We start from the raw sequence: 21,629 nt of genomic DNA, 5'->3' as shown, positions 1-21,629 counted from the left end.
TAGGAAGCTAAGTACAGATAACTTAGCTTGCTAACATGTTCATGCAGAGGATATATGGGAGAGTCTGGCCTTACCCTATTCTGCCTGACTCCAAAAGCATGCTCTTTTCCTTACACTGTGCTGTCGCCATGCACTCAGGAGGTACGGTTACAATCCAGGGCAGCGCTCCTCTCTAGAAAGGGGCAGTCCTTGTAAGAAGCCTCTGGGCTGGGGTTGGACCATGCTCTATATTCCAGCAGTGCCAGAAGCTCGGCCTAATCTGCACCTGGATCTCGGGAAGGCAGGGATGGAGGTGGCTGAGGAACTATCTGCTTCTACTTGGGTGTCAGGGGTCAACTAGCAGGATCTCCAGGGCCAGATATGGAGCCACATGGTCAGCATTTCCCTCTGGCAGTTGATAGAGGGTTATTAAAGTTATTTTTTTCTTCTTCCCTCCTAGGTTGTGGATCTGGTCAGAAAGAGTGGGAATTCAGTGACTTTACTAGTTCTGGATGGGGATTCCTATGAGAAAGCAATGAAAACACAGGTGGACTTGAAAGAGTTGGGTCAAAGTCAGAAGGAGCAAGGTTTGAGTGATAATACACTTTCCCCTGTGATGAATGGAGGCGTGCAAACTTGGACCCAGCCCCGGCTCTGCTACCTCGTGAAGCAGGGAGGCAGCTATGGCTTCTCTCTGAAAACTGTCCAAGGTGAGAATTTTTTGGGGGAGTCGGGGGAGGCAGGGGGAGGGCACAGACAACAGGCTTCCAGAACAAAGATGCTATTGGTTAATGACTTTTCTTCTTTTTCAGTTGCTTTAGATAGCTTGCAACAGCTTTCCTCCCTCCCTCTCTCCCTCCCTCCCTCCCTGCCCTTTCCCTTGCCTTGCACAGTTGTGCAATCGGGGAGGGACACTGGACAGCAGTGGGGGTGGGGGGCACTGGGCACTCCTGTCCCTGAGTGTTTGTCAGGCTGACACTTGAGGACTCTTTGAGGTCAGGGGGTCAGAGCATTGATGCTTCTAGCCCTCTTAGGGTGAAAATGAAGGGGAGAATGAGGAATAAGAGGCAAGAAAAATGAGATTCTTCATAATAGCTACTTTTGAGAAAGATTGGTGTCTTTTTTTAATCTGGGTGCCCAGATAGTCATTCATTTATTCAACAAATTCTTGAGCACCTACTGATGTGTCAGGCACTGTTACCTTTGCTGAGAATACTGCAAAAATCTCCACCCTCCTGTAACATTTTGATAGTATCCTCAGCTGTGGCTCAGCCCCACCTGTTCTGAGGTGCATCTTTGAGCTCTGGCTAAGAGGTACAGAGTGATTTGAGAAACCCTGACCATCAGGAAGCACTAGAAGTTCTGTTTCTAGAATTTCAGAGGTGCAGACTAATCTGTGTTCAGTTGACTATGGCTCTGGGGGTATTGGTTGGAACCAGAGGGGCTGTGTTAGCTGGTCGGTTCCTTCTTGAATGTTGCCTCTGCCCACATTCTTTCTGGGGCTGGAGAAGCACTGGTGGTAGGTCATGATTTGGCAAGTGGTACAGCAGCAGACCAGTGGTAAATTCACAATAGTTTATAAGGCTTATTTAACCTGTACCAAGAGATGGAAACTCGCAATAAGGGGCATTTCTCAGGTTGGTCAGCTATTAAACACAGTGGTGTGGGTAGTCAAAGGAAGCTTGGCACTATTATCAGTAAAGTGGTAAAAAAAGAGAAAATCATAATTCAGATTCTACTCATCTGGCTTGTGTGCTAACGCACATGGTGAGCAGTTTAGGTTAGCTTTATGAGGAAAATGGTTTCTTCATGACAAATATATAACAAGGTGGCAGGAGAAATGCTGAATGTTTAAGGAAGCAGAATTTAAGTTACTGTCATTCCTTACAAGTGATTTATGTAGTCATTAGCAAGCGATCCCTTGCCTAGGTTGAAATACAGGAGTCCCCCCTTATCCTGTTTTGCTTTCCATAGTTTCAGTTATCTTACCTGCAGGCAACTGTGGTCTGAAAATATTAAATGGAGAATTCCATACATAATGTTTGCATTGTGAACCATTATGAGTAGGGTAATGAAATCTTGTGCTGTCCTGCCCTGTCTTGGACATGAATCCTCTGTTTGTCTAGCATCTCCGTGTGGTATGTGCTTATTTGCCTGTTAGTCTTACTACTTACTACTCAGTTATCAGGTCAACTGTTGCAGTATTAAAGTACTGTGTTCAAATAATCCTTATTTTGCTTAGTAATGGCCCAGCACAGAAAGAAAAATATCACATGTTCTCATATGTGGGAGCTAAAAAAGGTGAATCTCAAGGAGGTAGAGAGTAGAATGAGAGATACCAGAGGCTGGGAAGAGTGTATGTGGGGTAGGGCAGGGATGAAGAAAGCTAGGTTAATGGGTACAAACACAAAGAGAGAATAAGTTCTAATGTTTGATAGCAAAGTGGGGTGACTATAGTTAACAACAATGTATTGCACATTTGAAAATAGTTGTAAGAAGATTTGAAATATTCTCAACACAAAGAAATGATAAATGTTCAAGGATGGATGTCCTAAATATTATACCACGATTTGTTCATATATGCTCTTGGTATCAAAATATGACACACACCCTACAAATATGTACAAATGTTATGTATCAATAAAAAATAATAGCCCAGGCCAGGCGCAGTGGCTCACGCCTGTAATCCCAGTACTTTGGGAGGCCAAGGCAGGTGGATCACGAGATCAGGAGACGGAGACCATCCTGGCTAACACGGTGAAACCCTGTCTCTACTAAAAACACAAAAAATTAGCTGGGCATGGTGGCAGGCGCCTGTAGTCCCGGCTACTTGGAGGCTGAGGCAGGAGAATGGCGTGAACCCGGGAGGCGGAGCTCGCAGTGAGCCAAGATTGCGCCACTGCACTCCAGCCTGGGTGACAAAGCGAGACTCTGTCTCAAAAAAAAAAAAAAAAAAAAAAAAAAAAACCAGAATGCAACAGTTGTGATGCTGGCAGTTCAGATATGACAAAGAGAAGCTGTAATGTGGCCAGGCATAGTGGCTCATGCCTGTAATACTAGCATTTTGAGAGTCCGAGGCAGACGGATCACCTGAGGTCAGGAGTCAGGAGTTCGAGACCAGCCTGGCCAACATAGCGAAACCCCCTCTCTACTAAAAATACAAAAATCAGCCAGGTGCAGTGGCAGGCACCTGTAGTCCCAGCTACTTGAGAGACCGAGGCAGGAGAATCGCTTGAACCGGGGAAGCAGAGGTTGCAGTGAGCCAAGATTGTGCCCCTAGACTCCAGACTAGGTGACAGAGCGAGACCCCATCTGTTAAAACAAACAAACAAAAGGCTGTAAAGCACTTCTATTAAGTGAAAAGTTCTCGATTTAATAAGAAAAAATATTGTATGCTGAGGTTGCTAAGATTAGCTCAGTTATTGCTAATCTCTTATTGTGCCTAATTTATAAGTTAAACTCTATCATAAGTATGTATGCACAGGAAAAAAAAAACATACAGGGTTCAGAATACTATCTAAAGTTTCAGTCTTCCACTGGGGGTCTTGGAATGAATCTCCCATGGTTAAGGGGGAACTGCTCTATTAATATCTTTGAAGAATTGACAGCATTTCTGTAAGTAGCACCTAAATCTCACCACCTAAATGCGTTCATGTTCTTCCCTCCCTCCTGTGCCTGTCCTTGTTAGCCTACATTGGTGAGATGACTCCATCAGCATACGATGGCTAATAGTACAAACTAAAGAGGAGGGAATGGGAAAGATGCTTTCTGATTCTACAAATGCAAAGAAAGGGCATATAGACACAATAATGCAGTGTGGGTATGGTTTAGCGCTTTCTGGTACAAGGGGCCAAGGCCACCCAAGATTCCATCTTTGCATTTAGCTGACCTCAGAAATTCTATTCAAATCAACAAATACCCACTGAGTAAAGGCTGTGTCAAGTTCTGTGCCGGGAGCTATAACTGTGATTTTAGATCAGAAGCCAAAGGCTGTTTGAGTTAGCTCTGAAATTGGAAGTTCTCGTTTCACATTATTGGGAGAAAAGTCTTTACCATTGGATTTGTTTTTTTTTTGTGTGTGTGTGTGTGTGTGTGCAATGGAGTGTTCTATGAAAAGGTGGTGTATGCAAAGCAGTCCTCGAATGCTGAAGGAGCTCAGAAACCAAAGAACAAGGCAGGCAAATCCAGTTTGTAGGTATATTGGAATTTATCAGGGGAACTTATGAACAGAAGCATGGTCTTCGACAGCCACAAAACATGTAGATCTCTGCAGTGTTACTCCCCAGACCCAAGGCTGATATGCCATAAGGAAAGGGTATATGTGCTCCAGCAAGGCAATCGAAGGCAGCCATCTGCAATAGCCAAGAATGCCTATTTGTGTGGTAACATGGCCTGTAATTTGTGTGGTAACATTAAGGTTGACATGTTCTTACACTAGGGACAGTAAATGAAGTAGGAATCAGGAGGCATTCACAGGACTGGGGCTAATCAGAAGTCAACATCGCAGATTACCATCCAAGAGGGAGTCACTTTTGTCTCCACATGGAGTTCACCCCTACTCTCTTCCAGGTAAAAAGGGGGTGTACATGACTGATATTACACCTCAAGGTGTGGCTATGAAAGCTGGAGTTCTGGCTGATGATCACTTGATTGAAGTGAATGGAGAGAATGTAGAGGATGCCAGCCATGAGGAAGTGGTTGAAAAGGTATGCCCCAAAGGGTACTTTTCTTGCCCTATCTTCCACTCTATTCTCATTGGAGGTGACAGGAAGACAGGGGTGGTAGGGGACAGCATGAGTTTATGATGGAAAAAATATCCAGCTGAGTTGCCCCTTCATATTAAGGGTGAACAGACTCTCACTAGTGGTATAAGCAGTGTTAATACAGGTTTTGGAATAAAGCCTTCCCTAATTTCACATAAGGTCTACAAAACTATTAACCTTACCTTTTGGATCTTGTTTGTATCGGATTGGGAGCCCCCTCTGAACTGTCTGATTGAGACAGGGTCTCACTGTGTTACCCAGGCTGGAATGTAGTGGCACCATCTCAGCTCATTGTAGTCTCAGCCTCCTGGGCTCAGATGATTCTTCCACCTCAGCTTCCTGAGTAGCTGGGACTACAGGTGTGCACCACCGCGCCTGGCTAATTTTTGTATTTTTTTTTTTGTAGAGACAGGGTCTCACTATGTTGGCCAGGCTGGTCTTGAACTCCTGAGCTCAAGTGATCTGCCCGCCTTGGCCTCCCAAAAGTCTGGGATTATGGGCGTGTGTCACTGTGCCCTCTGAATTTACAATAAATTCACTGTTGAGCCGATAATACTGAAATGTTTTAATAGGAAGTGGGATATAACTGAGATTTTCCTTTGACGTCATATGGAACCTTAAAAATTGACCAACCTTCTCTTCTCTTTGTAGAATGATTTTTTGACGTGGACTCTTACTTTCTTTTCTTTTCCAAACTCCTGTTCTAGCTTTTATCTAGGTACCTTTACGGGTTTTCTGAATTCCAGCTCCTACTTGGGCTCAGTTAGTACCTATGTGGGTGGGTCATACTTAAATAAGGGAAAACAACTCTAGAAGTGTAGATACATACATATCAGTTAGCTGGTAGGACATAGTGTAACAGCTTAAACTCAGGCCTTCTATCCCCTATCTTTCGTTGAACCTAGAGACTGTGTGCCTTTATACAGAAACGTTCTTATCCCCCAGCACTGTTCTTGGGGGTTGATGTTGTTCCTCATCTGTGTGTGTTGTTACAGGTGAAGAAGTCAGGAAGCCGTGTCATGTTCCTGCTGGTGGACAAAGAAACTGACAAGCGTCACCTTGAGCAGAAGATACAATTCAAAAGAGAAACGGCTAGTTTGAAACTGTTACCCCACCAGCCCCGAATTGTGGAGATGAAGAAAGGAAGCAATGGTTATGGTTTCTATCTGAGGGCAGGCTCAGAACAGAAAGGTAAGGTACAACAGCAGGAAACTTGGCAGTGTAACCAACAAATTCCTCATCCCAGTCTGACTCCAGAGTTCCATTAGGCTCCCAACTTCCAACCAGATGCATGAGGGGCACAGCAAGAAACTAGAAGGCACAGCTGGGTCAGAGTCTATGTCACATGAGGCTCTGATGTTGGGCATCAAAAGTTTCCATAGCATTATGATAAGGCAGAATTTGGGATCTGGGCAATGGTATCCTGGTAAGCTGGCTCTCTGGCGGGGGGGCGGGGGTGGTGGTGGAATACAAATTGGTAGCATTTGTTGGTTTTTGTGATGTAAATACTCCTCGCATGTCCAATTTCAACTTACTAACATGATGTCACTGAACACAACAAAGTGTTGCACAGAATTGGCTTTTGTGAGCCAGTATAGCTCTGCCCGTTCTCACACCGCTGGACCTGAGGCCGAGGTGTGGGTGAGGATCTGGGACTCAGAACCAGGAGTCCTCCTTCTTTGCAACTTAACAGGAAAAACACTAGGTTCTTTCAGGGAAGGTAAATACATAAAAGAACATGAGTTCAGGCCGTATAAACTGTTATTCACCCATAAGTTGTTACATTCTTTTCACTTTATGTTTACATTAATTTATCAAATATTAATTTGGTTTGTGTTTTGTAAAAACATCCTCAGTGCCTTGAAGAAAGAATATCACATGAATCAGACAGGAATTCTTTAGTCAAGGAGGCTACCATTTAGTAGATAAGAGATAAGGGACTTATGTCCACAATGAAGGGAGATAGAGGTTAAGTACCTTCATACAGGGGCAGATTAAGCGCTGTGATAATTCAAGGTTAGAGTAAGCTTTTCTCACTAAAAAGGTACCAGAAGCCCTCATAGTAGGGGTGGTCCTTGAGTTCAGGCTTTGTAACATGAATAGATTTGGGAAAGTAGGCAGGGCTGGGACAAGGAAGATCATTCCAGGAACGGGGGAGTCATGTGAACACTGTCAGGAGACATGGGCACAGTTTAATTGGCACATGATGCGTGGTGCAAGAATTCGTTAGAAGGGTAGGCTGGAGAGAGGTGACAAGGGAACTTCTATGCAAGATTGACGAGTTTGGACTTGGCTCATTAGATGATGGGGAGTTATTTTTTGAGCAGTACAAGGGAGAAGAAAAAACCAGCCTATAATGTCTTGGGGGCTTTGCACGCCTCAATTACTCCTAACAATTATGCAGGAAGACCTGCTGAAATTGAGGGCTTGGAGAAGATACAGTAATTATGTAAGGTCAAATAGTTGTTCAGTTCCAAAGCCCATGCTCATTCTGTTGCACCAGGGAGTGACGTGGTTAAGAATGTGCATCAAGATGGATCTGAAGGCCGATCTGTATTGATTGGGGAAGGGAGAGCAGTAGGAAGGTGCTGTCATAGTTTACATAGAATTCTAGGCAGGAACTAACACAAACTGCATTCAGGATAGAGGAAGTGGGATGTGTAAGATATTAGGGTAGCATGAGAGGACTTAGCAATCATCTAGATATGGGGACTGGATGCTGGGGAAGAATCAGTTGCCAAGTGTTGGTGGCTAGGAGGATGTTGCTCCACTAACAGGTAACCAAGAGGAGGGGCTTTGGGGTGGAGAATGGGCAGAGCTGATTTTTGGTTTGAATACATTACAGTTGAGAGATCTATGAGATATTTTGTTGGAGATACCCAGCAACTAGCTGGAAAAGGGAAACAGGAGCTTGTTTAAAAAAAAAAAAAAAGAGCTCTGGCAGCATCTGGTAAAGATACCAGAAGGCCAAAGGCACATGGAGGCATGTATATACAAATACATTCACAACTGAATACACCCAATTGCTACTAAAATGCCAGCATGGGTTTCTTAAGGTCCAAAGTTTTAGGTTTTGTTCTTTATTCTTTCCCGTCCTTTATGACAGCTTTTACATAAGAAGAATGGCTACAAGTATGCCCACTGACTTCCTGGGAACTTAGTCTTTTAATATGCTATTGTGCCAAAATTGAATATCAGACACTTTTAGTAACATGATTATTTCCATTAAGACCCCTTCATTGTTAATGGCTGGGTTAATTTCTGGAGCGAGTTCTGAGCAGGAAATGAGCCTAGATTGTGTGCTTATAAACTTCCTGGGATGCTGGTGGAAGGGACTATAGTTGTACTCAGCATGCTTTTTACATCTATTTCATCAGGGCTTTAGGCTCCAGCAGAAAATCTTTTTTTTTTTTTTTTTTTTTTAAGGGACTTACTGATAATTTTATTTTTTGGGGTGGGGGGAGGACAGGTCAAATCATCAAGGACATAGATTCTGGAAGTCCAGCAGAGGAGGCTGGCTTGAAGAACAATGATCTGGTAGTTGCCGTCAATGGCGAATCTGTGGAAACCCTGGATCATGACAGTGTGGTGGAAATGATTAGAAAGGGTGGAGATCAGACTTCACTGTTGGTGGTAGACAGAGAGACGGACAACATGTACAGACTGGTAAGTAATACAAGGCCATATATTCATGCATTAAGGCTGGGCCCATTCCCTCATGCCCCCCAACCTTTGCACTGAGTTAGGACTTTGTTCCTTAAACTGGAAGAGGCCTAACAATCATCACTAAGGCTGAACTGAAGCTCAACTTAAATTGGTAGTGATAAGAGAATGCCAAATGATTGATAAATGGGTTTTAAGTCCTTGGTCTTAAGATTTTGAAACAATTTGTGAATATAACTGCAGACTTACTCTTGGTGATCTGAGAAAATCTATGGAGAATATAAGCCTGGAAATAAAATTGTTCCCCAAATAGGGAACAATTAGATTTTAAGCTTTAGGTCAGTTAAGTTCTATCAACTGCACATAAAAGCCTAGAAAGGATTATTAAACAACTTGTAAACCCTTAGCAAATCAAAGAGAAACACAGATAGACCAAGACCAAGCTGAATCAAACTAACTTTTCTCTTAACAGCTCTTTATCGTAACATCTACTACTGCATGTTTTAAGGTTTTATTTTATTTTAACACTTTTAACACAAGAACTGAGGTTCAGTCTAGTTTAACAGATACCTGGGGGGCCTTCTAAGTACCATCTGTCTTGCTAAGTGCTGATCATAAAGATGAACAAGATAAATGTTCTCTGTGATATACAATGATAGTAGAATCTAAAATAAGTGGTACAGAGGGGGGAATATGATGGGTGGTGATATATTAGGCCTTCATCATAGATTAGGAAACTGAAGCTTAGAGAGACTAAGTGCTTTGCTAAAGTCACGCAGCTTAGTAAAGACTGAAGCCGGTATTTGAACCCAAATTCTTGGACCTGTAATCCATTATACCATACTCCTCCTCAGCACATTTTCATGAGATATTTCAAGATAATCTTGTAAGCAGGATTAAACAATGAATTGGATTAATGGCTTTTTTTTAACTACTTGAACAATCATACCTAGAAAATACTTGATATCAACCTGAATATCAACTTGAATAGAAGTCTCTAATGGCATGCTACTTGTTCCTAACCGTTTGTGTTTAAAGTTGAAAGGAGATATGGAAAATATATTAACATACTTAGAGTGGTACTAGATAATTCATTTGCTGGAGAGTGTAATTAATACTCAAAATATTTAGTCAGGATAGAAAGAATAAAAACTAAAGAAATAAGAATAAATTTCAGGTGTACTACGCTAACCTAAAAGTAAATTGTATGAATACCACATGGTGAGACCTGATTGAGGACTATAGAAAAAGATCAGAAACTTGATACTCCAAGTAGTTGCCCCATCCAAAAATGGCAATTTAAAAATTAACTGACACTTGGCTTCTAGAGATGACCATCTTACCGTACTTACTTGGTCAGACCATACTTGAATTCCTGGTGTGCTTCAGTTTCCTTAGTTTTAAGAGAGGGGTAGTAGCTACAGTGAAGGGTGGCTATGAGGGTTGAATTGGAATATTTAGAGCATGTAGAATAATGCCTCACACGTCTAAATGTTCTATTTGTTAAATCAATATTGTATCCGGTTTCAAGAACCTCACTTTAAGAAGTATATATGCCAGGGACTGCTAGAGGGTTGTTTTATTCACTCATGTATCTCAAAGATCCACCCTGTACCCCAACCTACAGGGCTTACTTTGGAGAGGGGGGAAGGAGAGAATGAGGGCAGGCCTCTTTTTAGATCAAAGTTCTCTATTAACAAGGTTAACCAGGGAAGAGGTTTTGGAAGCCACCATGTGAGTATTTAGCTTGAGTCAGGCTTTGGAGACGAAAGCATCTTCAAGAATTTGAAAGGCTATTACATGTAAGAAGGAGCACACTTTTTTTTTTTTTGAGACGGAGTCTTGCTCTGTCACCAGGCTGGAGTGCAGTGGTGCCATCTCGGCTCACTGCAATCTCTTCCTCCTGGGTTCAAGCGATTCCCCTGCCTCAGCCTCCTGAGTAGCTGGAACTATAGGTGTGCACCACCACGCCCAGCTAATTTTTTGTATTTTAGTAGAGACGGGGTTTTACCGTGTCGGCCAGGATGGTCTCGATCTCCTGACCTCGTGATCCACCCGCCTCGGCCTCCCAAATTGCTGGGATTACAGGTATGAGCCAATGCGCCCGGCCTACACAGTTTTTTAAAGGTGTCCTATGGGGCAGAGCAGGACCAGAGAAGTGAGCTCGCTTTTGGCTTAAGAACCAACTGAAGCTGCCAGGAATGATAAGTCACTTCGCAGTTGGTAGAAAAAGTCAAGCAGAAATCAGAGGTGGCTCTGCAGCTGTTTGTTGTAAAGGGGATTCCGACCCCTCCTGATCTTATCACAGAATAATTTAATTGTAATTTTTCTGTTTTGGTTAATAGAGAACTTTGATCTAAAAAGAGGCCTGCCCTCATTCTCTCCTTCCCCTCTCTCCAAAGTAAGCCCTGTAGGTTGGGGTACAGGGTGGATCTTTGAGATACATGAGTGAATAAAACACAATCCTCTAGCAGTCCCTGGCATATACTAGACACCCAATTATCTGAATGAAGCATGAATAAAATCTCAGTATTTGTTTGTTTTTTGAGACAGTGTCTCTCACTGTTGTCCAAGCTGGAGTGCAATGGTGTGTTCTTGGCTCACTGGAACCTCTGCCTCTTGCATTCAAGTGATTCTCCTGCGTCAGCCTCTCAAGTAGCTGGGACTACAGGTGCCTGCTACCACACTTGGCTAATTTTTGTATTTTTAGTAGAGATGAGGGTTCACCATGTTGGCCAGGCTGGTCTCGAACTCCTGACCTCAAGTGATCTGCCCACCTCATACTCCCAAAGTGCTGGAATTTCAGGCATAAGCCACCAAGCCCGGCCAAAATCTCATTGTTTTGATGTTACTGTACTTTGCCTCGAGATGAGCTGCGACTGTCAGATGCAGTTGATTTGCTTGTTCAGGTAGTGTCATCACACGTTATTTTTGTATGTAATGAGTCACCTGATAATTTTCCATATTTTAAAGAGGGGAAAGACTCCATTGTGGAACTTGCAAGTATATGACTAAAAGGTCTGAAGTTAGTTGAACTGGGTAACTAGGAGGTTCCGTGCTGGTGGTATTCTCACTTAGAAAGGAAGGAGATGTGGTCTTGTGGTAAGACAGATGATAACCAGAGGACTCAAAATCTAATTTTGGTCAGGCTGCTAACAGTGCGATTTGAAGTAGAGCCCACACTGTGCTCACCTTCCATTGCTTGATTTCCTACTCATCGCCTAACAAATGTTCCGGACACTTGTGGGCAGCCATTTTGCTGCTGATCCAGGATCACACCATACCCAGGTCCACTCTAATTGTCTCAACTAAAACAGCCAGTTAGGCTCATAATTCTATTACAAAAAATCAGTCCTGTTTCCTGTTCTATGCCTCTTCGGTATTCAGGACCATCATTTCTTCACATGGATGGTCTGGGAGTTGATATGAATTAGGAGTATTTAAAGATGTTGGAGAGTTTGGCATAACACAAGTGACAGCTAATGGTTACAACAATACATAGTAAAATAAGCACACAGATCCCAGGTCTGGAAGGGGAGGGTGTTGGCAAGCAGCAAAGGGTTGGAATTAACTTTTGTTACAATATGTGACCATATAATAGCTGTCACCCTCTCACCAATTATTACTGTATATATGGGTTGTTCTCTTCTAGTAGCTTTGAGTCTTCGGATAGTGATAAAAATAGTGTTATATTAACATTCTCCAGAGAGACAGATCTAGTAGGATATAAAGATACAGGCATGAGAGGAGATTAATTAGGGGAATTTATGGAGGCTAAGAAGCCCCACAACAGGCTGTCTTCAAGCTTGAAACCCTGGGATGCCAGGAGTGCGGCTCCGTCCAAATCTGACTTACTGGCGTCACCCCTGATTGGCATTCCTACTTGATTGCTTCTGTGCATTTGGCCTGCGAATCTGGGGGGCTGTGGCTGTAGATCTTAGAGTCCAAAGGCCAGAGAACCTGGAATTCTGATGTCCAAGCACAGGAGAGGAAGAGTGTATCCCAGCCCTAGCAGACAGACTGACACCTTTGCCTTTTCTGTAGTTCACTCGGACTCGCACACTAATCCCCTCTGGAACCACCCTCATGGACACACACCAAAATAATGCTTTACTGGGTTTCTAGGTATTCCTTAATCCAGTCAAGTTGGCACCTAAAATTAACTATCACAAGTGTCTTGTGTTTTACATTTTTCGAATGTGTTTAAGGAGCTCTGAAGATCATCTTACCGAAAGGAAAAGCCAGAAGAATGTACTTTGCATGAGGTACTGGGCTAGTCAGTCAGATGTGTCATTTCCCAACAGGGGAATTATGTAGAGATTGTTCAGTGACTTGCTCACTATCATGAACTCAAAAGAAATTAGCAATTTTTTAGACATCTTTTTGGATCCTTGTACAGCATCCTATACTGCTTTTATGTTCATGTGTGCATTTGTGTACATGTATACACATATTACTCCACAACGAAGCGCAATCTTCTTTTATACCTTTCCTGGTTGGGGTAAGTAGAGAAATTTTACAGCCTACAATCAGACACATCCGGAAGAACAGTGGAATATGTATGATACCATAAAAATTAGCACATTTAACAAAGTATAACTTACTCATGGTTACAACTAAGTTAATGTTTTTTCCCTTTATTTTTCAAAAAGGCTCATTTTTCTCCATTTCTCTACTATCAAAGTCAAGAACTGCCCAATGGCTCTGTCAAGGAGGCTCCAGCTCCTACTCCCGCTTCTCTGGAAGTCTCAAGTCCACCAGATACTACAGAGGAAGTAGATCATAAGCCTAAACTCTGCAGGCTGGCTAAAGGTGAAAATGGCTATGGCTTTCACTTAAATTCGATTCGGGGTCTGCCAGGCTCATTCATCAAAGAGGTATGGTAATCTGGTTCCAGCAGCCCAACAAACACAGCCACAATTAGGATAGTCTCAGCTTTTCCCGCCCACTGACGGCTTAGTAGAGCGGTTCCATTGAAGGCACACACTGAGGGGTCTCACCTGGGTTCAGATAAATGTTGTCATGGTCCCATACCCTTTAGGTTAGCTACCAGTACATCATAAGTTCACGTGTTTTTTGCTTCCCAAACATCTGTTCCAAACAGTGTGAGTTGACTGAACTCTAGCTGACAGTCACTATCAACCCTGATTGGCAGTCATACTTGTTTGCTTCTGTGCATTTGGCATAATGCCCCTTACCCTGTAGGGACTGATAAGACTCCCTATAGCTTTCAAGTTGGGAGTGAAGAAGGGGGACCTATTTATCCCCCTTCATCCCAGAAGACATGTGACACTGAATCACTAGTTATAATACCACTAATCATGTGAATATGGAAGTTACAGCCTTCATAAATACAAAAGCATTAGAACACCTTTTTCAACTCTATACCTTAAGGAGAAATAATAACATGATTAAGAATAAATTCTTGAACTCCTCATCTGTCCTCTGAAGGAGAGCTAGTCTGACATCTGAGAAATTGATAACTCAGAACTTCTGTTCACAGGTACAGAAGGGCGGCCCTGCTGACTTGGCTGGGCTAGAGGATGAAGATATCATCATTGAAGTGAATGGGGTGAATGTGCTGGATGAACCCTATGAGAAGGTGGTGGATAGAATCCAGAGCAGTGGGAAGAATGTCACACTTCTAGTCTGTGGAAAGAAGGCCTATGATTATTTCCAAGCTAAGAAAATCCCTATTGTTTCCTCCCTGGCTGATCCACTTGACACCCCTCCAGATTCTAAAGAAGGAACAGTGGTGGAGTCAGGGCATGACTCGCACATGGCAAAAGAACGGGTGAGTGGGGGCCTATTTCTTTTCGTGATCTAATTTACTGGAGTATGGGTATAGTCCCTATGAGTATATTTAATGTCTGTTTGCCACAGGTTTTTTTAAAACTAGAAAATGACAATGTAAAGATAACTCACAAATCAAGTTGTTGTAGAGGACAGGCGGCAGTACAAGGACAACAAATTTCTTACTTGCACAGCATGCAGCTGACAGCAGTTGTCTAGAGCTAATAAATCAAGAGGTACAAAGTTTATCAGTATTGTAATGGGAACCCCCAGAAGAGCCTGAATTGGATGATCTATGTATGAATTCTGGTTCTGTCATTTGTCAGCTGCGGGGAAATGGATTTATTTGTTCTGTTCCTCAGTTTTCCCACCCATAAAACGGGGATAATTTGTAGGATTGTTATCAGGATTATGTTAACTAAGATTATATTAACTATATTAAAGTGCTTTGAATAGTGGCTGGCTCATAGTAAGCATGTAAATGGTGATGCTTATAGACAACATTGTTTAAAATAACTGACAGGTATTCCAGTTTTATTACTAGGAAAGATTAAGCATTCTCTATATATTTGGATTAAACTTCTTGGTAAGTCTCAGTTTCATATTTTTGCCCAATTTTTCATAGATGAACTTGAGGTCCAAAAGTAAACTGACTTATCCAAATTCATAAAGGAAATTTATAGCAAAGCCAAGACTCTAAAAAAGTTTAATTTGATGTTGTTGTTCTTTCCATTATATTCTGCTAATTGGTGAATACTCATTTTAATAAACTCAGTTTAATGAACACACACAATGCCCACTGATTTGTATTCTGGAATGCTTAATAAACACTATTTTAGTTGTCATTTAAAAATTCTATAATTTCTCTTTAGGAAGTCAATATCCTAGTCTTATAAAAAAGAAATACATACAGACATTAAGGAATTTGTTAATGTGTCAAACAGCAAGTTGAAAACGGTCAAGTGTAGAATTCAGGTCACCTGACTTCTAGTCATACCTAGATCATCTGATTCAGGCTCTTCTGGGGGTTCCCATTACAATACTGATAAACTTTTTACTTCTTGATTTATGAGCTCTAGACAATTGCTGTCAACTGCATGCTGTGAAAGTAAGAAATTCTAGTGAGTGACTCTACTCCCTGACTTAAGTCATGCAACTCTAGAATAGATCATCCCTTTTTCATTACTCTACCATTTGTAAATTCTTTGTTTTCTTTTACACAGGCCCACAGTACAGCCTCACATTCTTCTTCCAATTCTGAAGATACAGAGATGTGATGAAAACAAGTAATAGCGTTGGCTGTTTATTTGATAGCTATTTCTGGGTATTTAATAGGAATCGTTTCTCAAGGAATGAGTTGCGACCAGTTTACTGTCTCTTTAGAAGAAAAACTCCACTGGAAACCATTCACCATGTGTGACTGGTCTTACGGGTGGCTATTGCAGACTGCTAATTTATGCTTAACTTAGGAAGAGATAAGGCAAGAGCTAGATTTTTTTCATGTGATCTCTTCCAAGCTTCAACTTAACTACATTTCTCTGTATGATGATGTCTCTTACTTCTACAGGTTCCTTGAGCACCAAAGATGATTCATAACTCTGTATAGGTGATAGCTGCTTATTAAAGCATCTTAGCAGATAAGCCTATTAAAATTGTGCTTTTGTAACAATGTTGTAGTTGCTAGAATAAATACCATTAACAAATGCCTTCTGAGTACACTTGATAGAGCTTTTGTTTTGGATTCACTTTTTATGCTTTAACCTTCATTTGCTTCTAGAAACCCAAAACACATTAAGTACAAAATAAGTCCTTAGTAATAAAATTCAGAATTTTCTTAAATTGCATGTCTGAATGTTCTAAAAATTTTTCAACATTTCCCTTTCACAAGTGACTCATTCCCCCAGTTAAGTTATTCATGGTTTCACCCCACAGTGTGAGGGGCAGATAGAAAAAAAAAAAAAAAGGAAACATCACTACTGAATTGAAAGTAGGGTATAATACTAAGTTGACAGGAAATCAAGAAAAAATGACATACCTGAAATCTCTCTTTTGGTAGAAGCTATTTCAGGTGCACACTACCCCTTTCCCGGGAAAGAACAGATAACTTCTTGGTTATTTTAATGGGGTAGGCTCAGATGAGGAGGTGTGGGATCCTAACTCATGTCAGATCACACAAGCACAACACCAAGCTATGCTTGATGAAAGGAACCTAAGGCCAAAGTGTTACAATCTCTGATTTTAATGAGTCAATCTCAAGGGAAAGCTATAACCTTCTCCATGTGAACCTTAAAACAGAAATCCTATGTGTTTGGCCCAGCTACCATAGATATCTCTTGCCCCAGAGTTCCAGTGTATTTTTTCCCTTTAGTTTCTTGGCTCCTCTCCGCCTTTGCACCAGCCTCAAATCCACACGGGACGCTCTCTCCTGAGTACTGTCTTGAGTTACTTCTCCCTCTCATGTTCTGGCTGATGCTACTCATGGTCATAGTATCACCCGACCGGGAAACAGTATGCTATGAGGTGAAAAATGCTACCACAGCATTTTGTTGTTTATAAAACGTCAGGCCCTGGTTCCATTTTTTCCCCCTCTTAGATCTAAATTTTGAAACCACTGGCCTCTAATAGTCTGTAGTAGGCTTAAGTTCAAGGTGCCATATGCTTCTCTGGTGCCTGTTTGTGAGCCAAGTAGAGGAAAAGTATGCTAGAGAGAGCGCTGACCAGGAAGATCACATCAAACCAGCGGTGATAGAAGTTGAACTGCAGTTCTCCAAGGACTTCAGTGATGATGGTGCGGTATTCTAGAGGCATACTCATTCGGATCAGCAGCACAGAGGAGACAAAGTACATGCCCTGTAAGTCAAATGAATTAATCCAGAAGTGACTCTGAATGTAGTGAGGAACAGGACAAAGGAAATTATTAAAATTCTTAAAAGTATCAAGCACATTTCTGATATTTCACAGCTGTAAACATAAAGGTAACTCATTAAACTTACCATTATCTGTGCTAACAGCAGGACAATGACATTGGAGGACTTACTGCTAGAGATGGCATAAAAGAACTGTCAAGAAAGAGGGAGATAAATTTATGCAGTACTGTTAGATTCCTGTGTCATGAACAATAAGAAATATGGTTAACATTTGATTGAAAGTGTCTCTTCGATGCCACAATCCTGTATAGAACAATTCATATGATTAAGCCTATAAAGAAGAGACTTAAAATAGACTGCAGAAAAAGTTACAGTTTCCCCCGGAGGTAAGTTCTTTACATAACATATGAAAGGATTCCTATCGCTATCACACTTCAGAAACTATGTGACACATGTGACTTAACATCACTATAAACATTAAGTCAGATCACTCCAGCCCACTCAGTGTTTGTAATTGTTACTAGGCTCCTGTGCTCTGTCTAAAACTCAGCTAGATGCCTGCAGATCCCTTCCCGTCCCAACCTCTTCTTTCATTCAAAAGCTCCTGGATTTTAAATCCCTACCTTTCCTACCAGAGAGGACTCACTTTCCACCTCCGTGAAGTCTTCCTACATTGATTAGAAAATAGTCGAATTCAGTAGGTCCTTACTTAATGCCATTTATAGGATCTTGGAAACTGAGATTTTAAGTGAAATGACGTACAACAAAACTACATTTTTCTCATCAGCATTATAATGAAATGTTGAATGAAACATTTTTTTGAGGACTTGGTATATAGTTTTACTTAAAGCCGCTGTTTCCAAGAACTTATTGATGACATTGAGGACTTGCTATATTCTGTCCCCCTACTTCCATATCTTCTCTACAAGTGATTCTCACAATTATTCTTCCAGTCTCAAATATCTGCTGAATACCTGCCTACCATGTGCTAGGTTCTGTTCTAGATACTGATAACATATCAGTGAACAAAACAGAACCATATCTTTCTCTATTGCCTTTAGTGAATGTACTTATCTATAATTGGTATATGATGTAAATATATTGCCAACAACTTATGTAGTAGTTTAACTTTTTAAAAATTCGGTTGTATGTCTTTTAAATCCTTGGGACTGTTTAAAGTCTCAGGAGGCAGAATTCTTAATTAGGTAAAATTATCTCATGGTACCATTTTTTTTCTTTGAGACGGAGTCTTGCTGTGTCACCAGGCTGGAGTGCAGTGCAATCCCCACCCCCCAAGTTCAAGTGATTCTCCTGTCTCAGCCGCCCAAGTAACTGGGACCACAGGCATGTGCCACCACACCCAGCTAATTTGTTGTATTTTTAGTAAAGATGGGGTTTCACCATGTTGGCCAGGATGGTCTCCATCTCCTGACCTCATGATCCGCCCACCTCAGCCTCCCAAAGTGTTGGTATTACGGGCATGAGCCACCACACCCAGCTGGTACCACATTTAATTAAACAAATGATAAGCAGTACTTTTTAACACTGTGATAAAACACACCTTGGTAAGAGTGATCAGCAGTCCTCTGATGGATGTAACGATGATTATTCCAACAAGAATGAAGGAAATGTGTTGGGACCAAAACTTCACCTGCCACCATGATAGGAAGAAAAAACAGCTACTAAACCTCTGTTCAGAGAGATGTAAAGGCTAAGTAAAAGCTATATCCTGATCATTTACGTGACTGTGAGAGGGAACTTCATTAGACCCTACCTGATTTTTTTTTCTTAAGGGAGAGAGGAAAGCAAGTAAGTGGCAAATAAAACAACTACAGAAAGACTGCAGTAGATATCTTAATTAGCAGACTTAATTAAACCTTAAAATTAAAAAAAAATTTTTTTTTAGAGCCAGGGTCTTGCTATGTAGTCCAGGCTGGTCTCAAACTCCTGGGCTCAAGCAATACTCCCATATCAGCCTCCCAAAGTGTTGGTATTACAAGCATGAGTCACCATGCCTGGCAGCAAGTACCGAGGAGTGATAAAAATAACACTAATAAATCAGAAGAAACAGAACTAATGATACAGTTTTACTGTGATAAATGAAAAGCAGGAATTAAAAGGAAAGTAAATAATAGCTTGATTACTTTCAGTGTCTATGAATAATAGTTCCCTAACCACCAAAACTTCAAGGAATCTTTCTTTTTATAATAAAGGAATATATAGACATTCTCAGCTAAATTCCAGGAAATAGCTGAATTTCACTGGAACCACATGATACCTTTTTCTCCTCCTGCATTGCTTCATAGTGAGAAGGAGTTTTGGGACCCTGTGTTTGATTCAGTTCTGAAAAGTATCTGCAAGGGAGCTGCTATTACTAACATCTAAAAGATTTGTTATTCAGAATTACAAAATATGGCATAAACAGATGAATTGTAGATGGAATATACACATGACCATCTAAGTATCCTCAGAAAGTACAGAAAAGGAGAAGCATTGCTAAAAACTCAGCCCAGTAAAACACTTAAGAAAACACAAATGCAACAATAGCAAAGCATACTTTTTGTTGTTTTTTGAGACAGGGGTCTCACTCTATTGCCCAGAATAGAGTGCAGTGGCACTATCTCAGCTCACTGCAACTTCTGCCTCCCCGGTTCAAGTGATCCTCCTGCTTCAGCCTCCTGCGTAGCTGGGACTACCGGTGCATGCCACCATATCCAACTAATTTTTATATTTTTTCTAGAGATGGGGTTTCACCATGTTGCCCAGGCTAGTCTTGAACTCCTGGACTCAAGTGATCTGTCTTGGCCTCTCAAAGTGCTGGGACTACAGATGTGAGCCACAGTAGTGCCTGGCCTGTAAAGCATACTTAATATAATTTATATACTACTTGAATAAAAGATACCATGCTCCTTCACACTCAAAGAGGATATACAATTGATCTAGCATCAAGAAACATGTACATTGAGCTGTTTCTCAAGGATTGGGGCTCAGTTTGCTCTGGTGCATTTTCATTTTATCCAAGTCCTTTTGAGATCAGGGGCATGTCTGGCTGGGATGGATGGCTGGGGGTAGCATGCAGTCTGTGGCTAGGTTGACAGCACAGCTAAATGGCCTATACTGGGACTATTATATGACATTGGTCTTACCATTAAAGTGCTATTCAGCCTGAGTCATTGGCTCTGGTTTATGAATAAATACACTGAACTTCAATTACAACAAGGGTGTATTTATGACAGTGGTATTAGGAAACAGTAAAAAGCCAATTTAAAAAAACAACTTTGTACAGAGGTGACAGTTACCATCTTTAGCCCTAGGTCCACATTAATTGATAAAGATCATTTCTAACAGCAGAAATCGTTTCAGCTCTAACATGGAACACTAATTAGTAGTTAATTTTCCACTGGGGCATCAAAGGTGAGTTGTACGTTTGAAGAGCTCATCAAGAATCACAGAGGGAAGTATTTGAATACTTTGGTGGGGAGAAAATGCTAAACTGGTAGCTGGCTATAGAGAAGCAGAGGAGCAGCTGTAGAAATAATCAGCATCCATGACAATATTAAGTATCAGTCATTACTTCTGGCTTTATGTTAAGACAGAGAATCTTGGCCTTTTACAAATTTTCCATGTGAATACATCAAAATATAAAAATTTTCCATATGAATACGTCAAAATATACAGAGGTGAATGGGAAGAACAAAAGCAGAAGCAAATACCTAAAGCATACAAATTAGAATCTTAACAATGATAAGTTATAGCAGATAAAAGAGAAAGAAACATGACAAACCAGGATCTTGAATCCTGATATAACACTTACATCAAATTGGATTCCCAGATAATTCACAGTGATCTCAATGCCTCTTGTGACAGGATCCGTTTTCCCAACTCGATCAAAAACAATATTGATGGTAGCCTGCAAAGATGCAGATTTTTACATTGGAGCATCTTAACAATCACTTACTATTTCAAAAAGTGACTCAAACTAATGAATTAATCACTACATCTTACAGGTCAATGCTCCTAAAAATGCAGTTCTACTCTTAATCCAAATCATATATAGGAAATCTATTTTGGATACTCATATATAGGCAAACAAAAGTCCCTATTTACTCCATCTTTCTTTTCTGTAAACAGTCAAGGGAAATAAAGCTATGGCAGTATGCCTTAATTTATCAGGAGCCAGAAAGGTAACATTCTGGTAGATTGAGTCAGATTAAGAGAATCAAGACATCCTAGGGTCATTCCTTGTGGTTTTCTGAATGCTCTAACAGCAAATACTACAATAATAATAAAAAAAGAGTTACAGCTAATAAGTCAACAAACGATATCAAATGGAATAATGAAAAATACCCAATTAATCCCCAAGATGGCAGTTTAAAAAAAGGAAAAAGGGAGAAAAGAACAGATGGGACCAATGAAAAGAAATAGCAACACAGTAGTTTAAAATCCAACCACATAAAAAAAAAATCCAACCACATCAATAATCACATGAAATGTAAATGGTCTGCATAATAGGTGAGCAAACTCTGCCACTGGAGTGTGACAGCAGCCACAGACAATACACAAA

At 41.1% G+C, this 21,629-nt stretch overlaps 2 protein-coding genes across 9 annotated transcripts in view; one reads left to right on the top strand and one right to left on the bottom strand.

The window, feature by feature from the left end:
• PDZK1 (PDZ domain containing 1) overlaps positions 1-16,005 on the top strand; it is a 35,233-nt gene extending 19,228 nt beyond the window's left edge. Inside the window, exons 4-10 of one of the 3 annotated variants that reach the window (XM_025375442.1) lie at positions 440-689; positions 4,549-4,685; positions 5,738-5,933; positions 8,212-8,408; positions 13,058-13,282; positions 13,909-14,199; positions 15,422-16,005. In XM_025375442.1, coding sequence (XP_025231227.1) covers positions 440-689; positions 4,549-4,685; positions 5,738-5,933; positions 8,212-8,408; positions 13,058-13,282; positions 13,909-14,199; positions 15,422-15,475 — 1,350 coding nt within the window. In that variant the 3' untranslated portion in view covers positions 15,476-16,005. The remainder of the gene's footprint in view (positions 1-439; positions 690-4,548; positions 4,686-5,737; positions 5,934-8,211; positions 8,409-13,057; positions 13,283-13,908; positions 14,200-15,421) is intronic. The other 2 variants (XM_025375448.1, XM_025375455.1) reach the window with 2 other exon arrangements.
• A 167-nt stretch (positions 16,006-16,172) lies between these two features.
• Positions 16,173-21,629, bottom strand: part of GPR89A (G protein-coupled receptor 89A) — a 58,943-nt gene continuing 53,486 nt past the window's right edge. For 4 of the 6 annotated variants that reach the window (XM_025375514.1, XM_025375540.1, XM_025375549.1 and 1 more), the window contains 4 exons: positions 20,880-20,975; positions 18,627-18,716; positions 17,192-17,257; positions 16,173-17,048 (listed from right to left, as the gene is read on the bottom strand). In XM_025375514.1, coding sequence (XP_025231299.1) covers positions 16,842-17,048; positions 17,192-17,257; positions 18,627-18,716; positions 20,880-20,975 — 459 coding nt within the window. In that variant the 3' untranslated portion in view covers positions 16,173-16,841. The remainder of the gene's footprint in view (positions 17,049-17,191; positions 17,258-18,626; positions 18,717-20,879; positions 20,976-21,629) is intronic. The other 2 variants (XM_025375503.1, XM_025375531.1) reach the window with 1 other exon arrangement.

Source organism: Theropithecus gelada, chromosome 1 (assembly GCF_003255815.1).
Source record: "Theropithecus gelada isolate Dixy chromosome 1, Tgel_1.0, whole genome shotgun sequence".
NCBI lineage: Eukaryota > Metazoa > Chordata > Mammalia > Primates > Cercopithecidae > Theropithecus > Theropithecus gelada.
The sequence above is the reverse complement of the archived record's forward strand: the minus strand, read 5'-3'. Positions and strand labels throughout refer to the sequence as shown.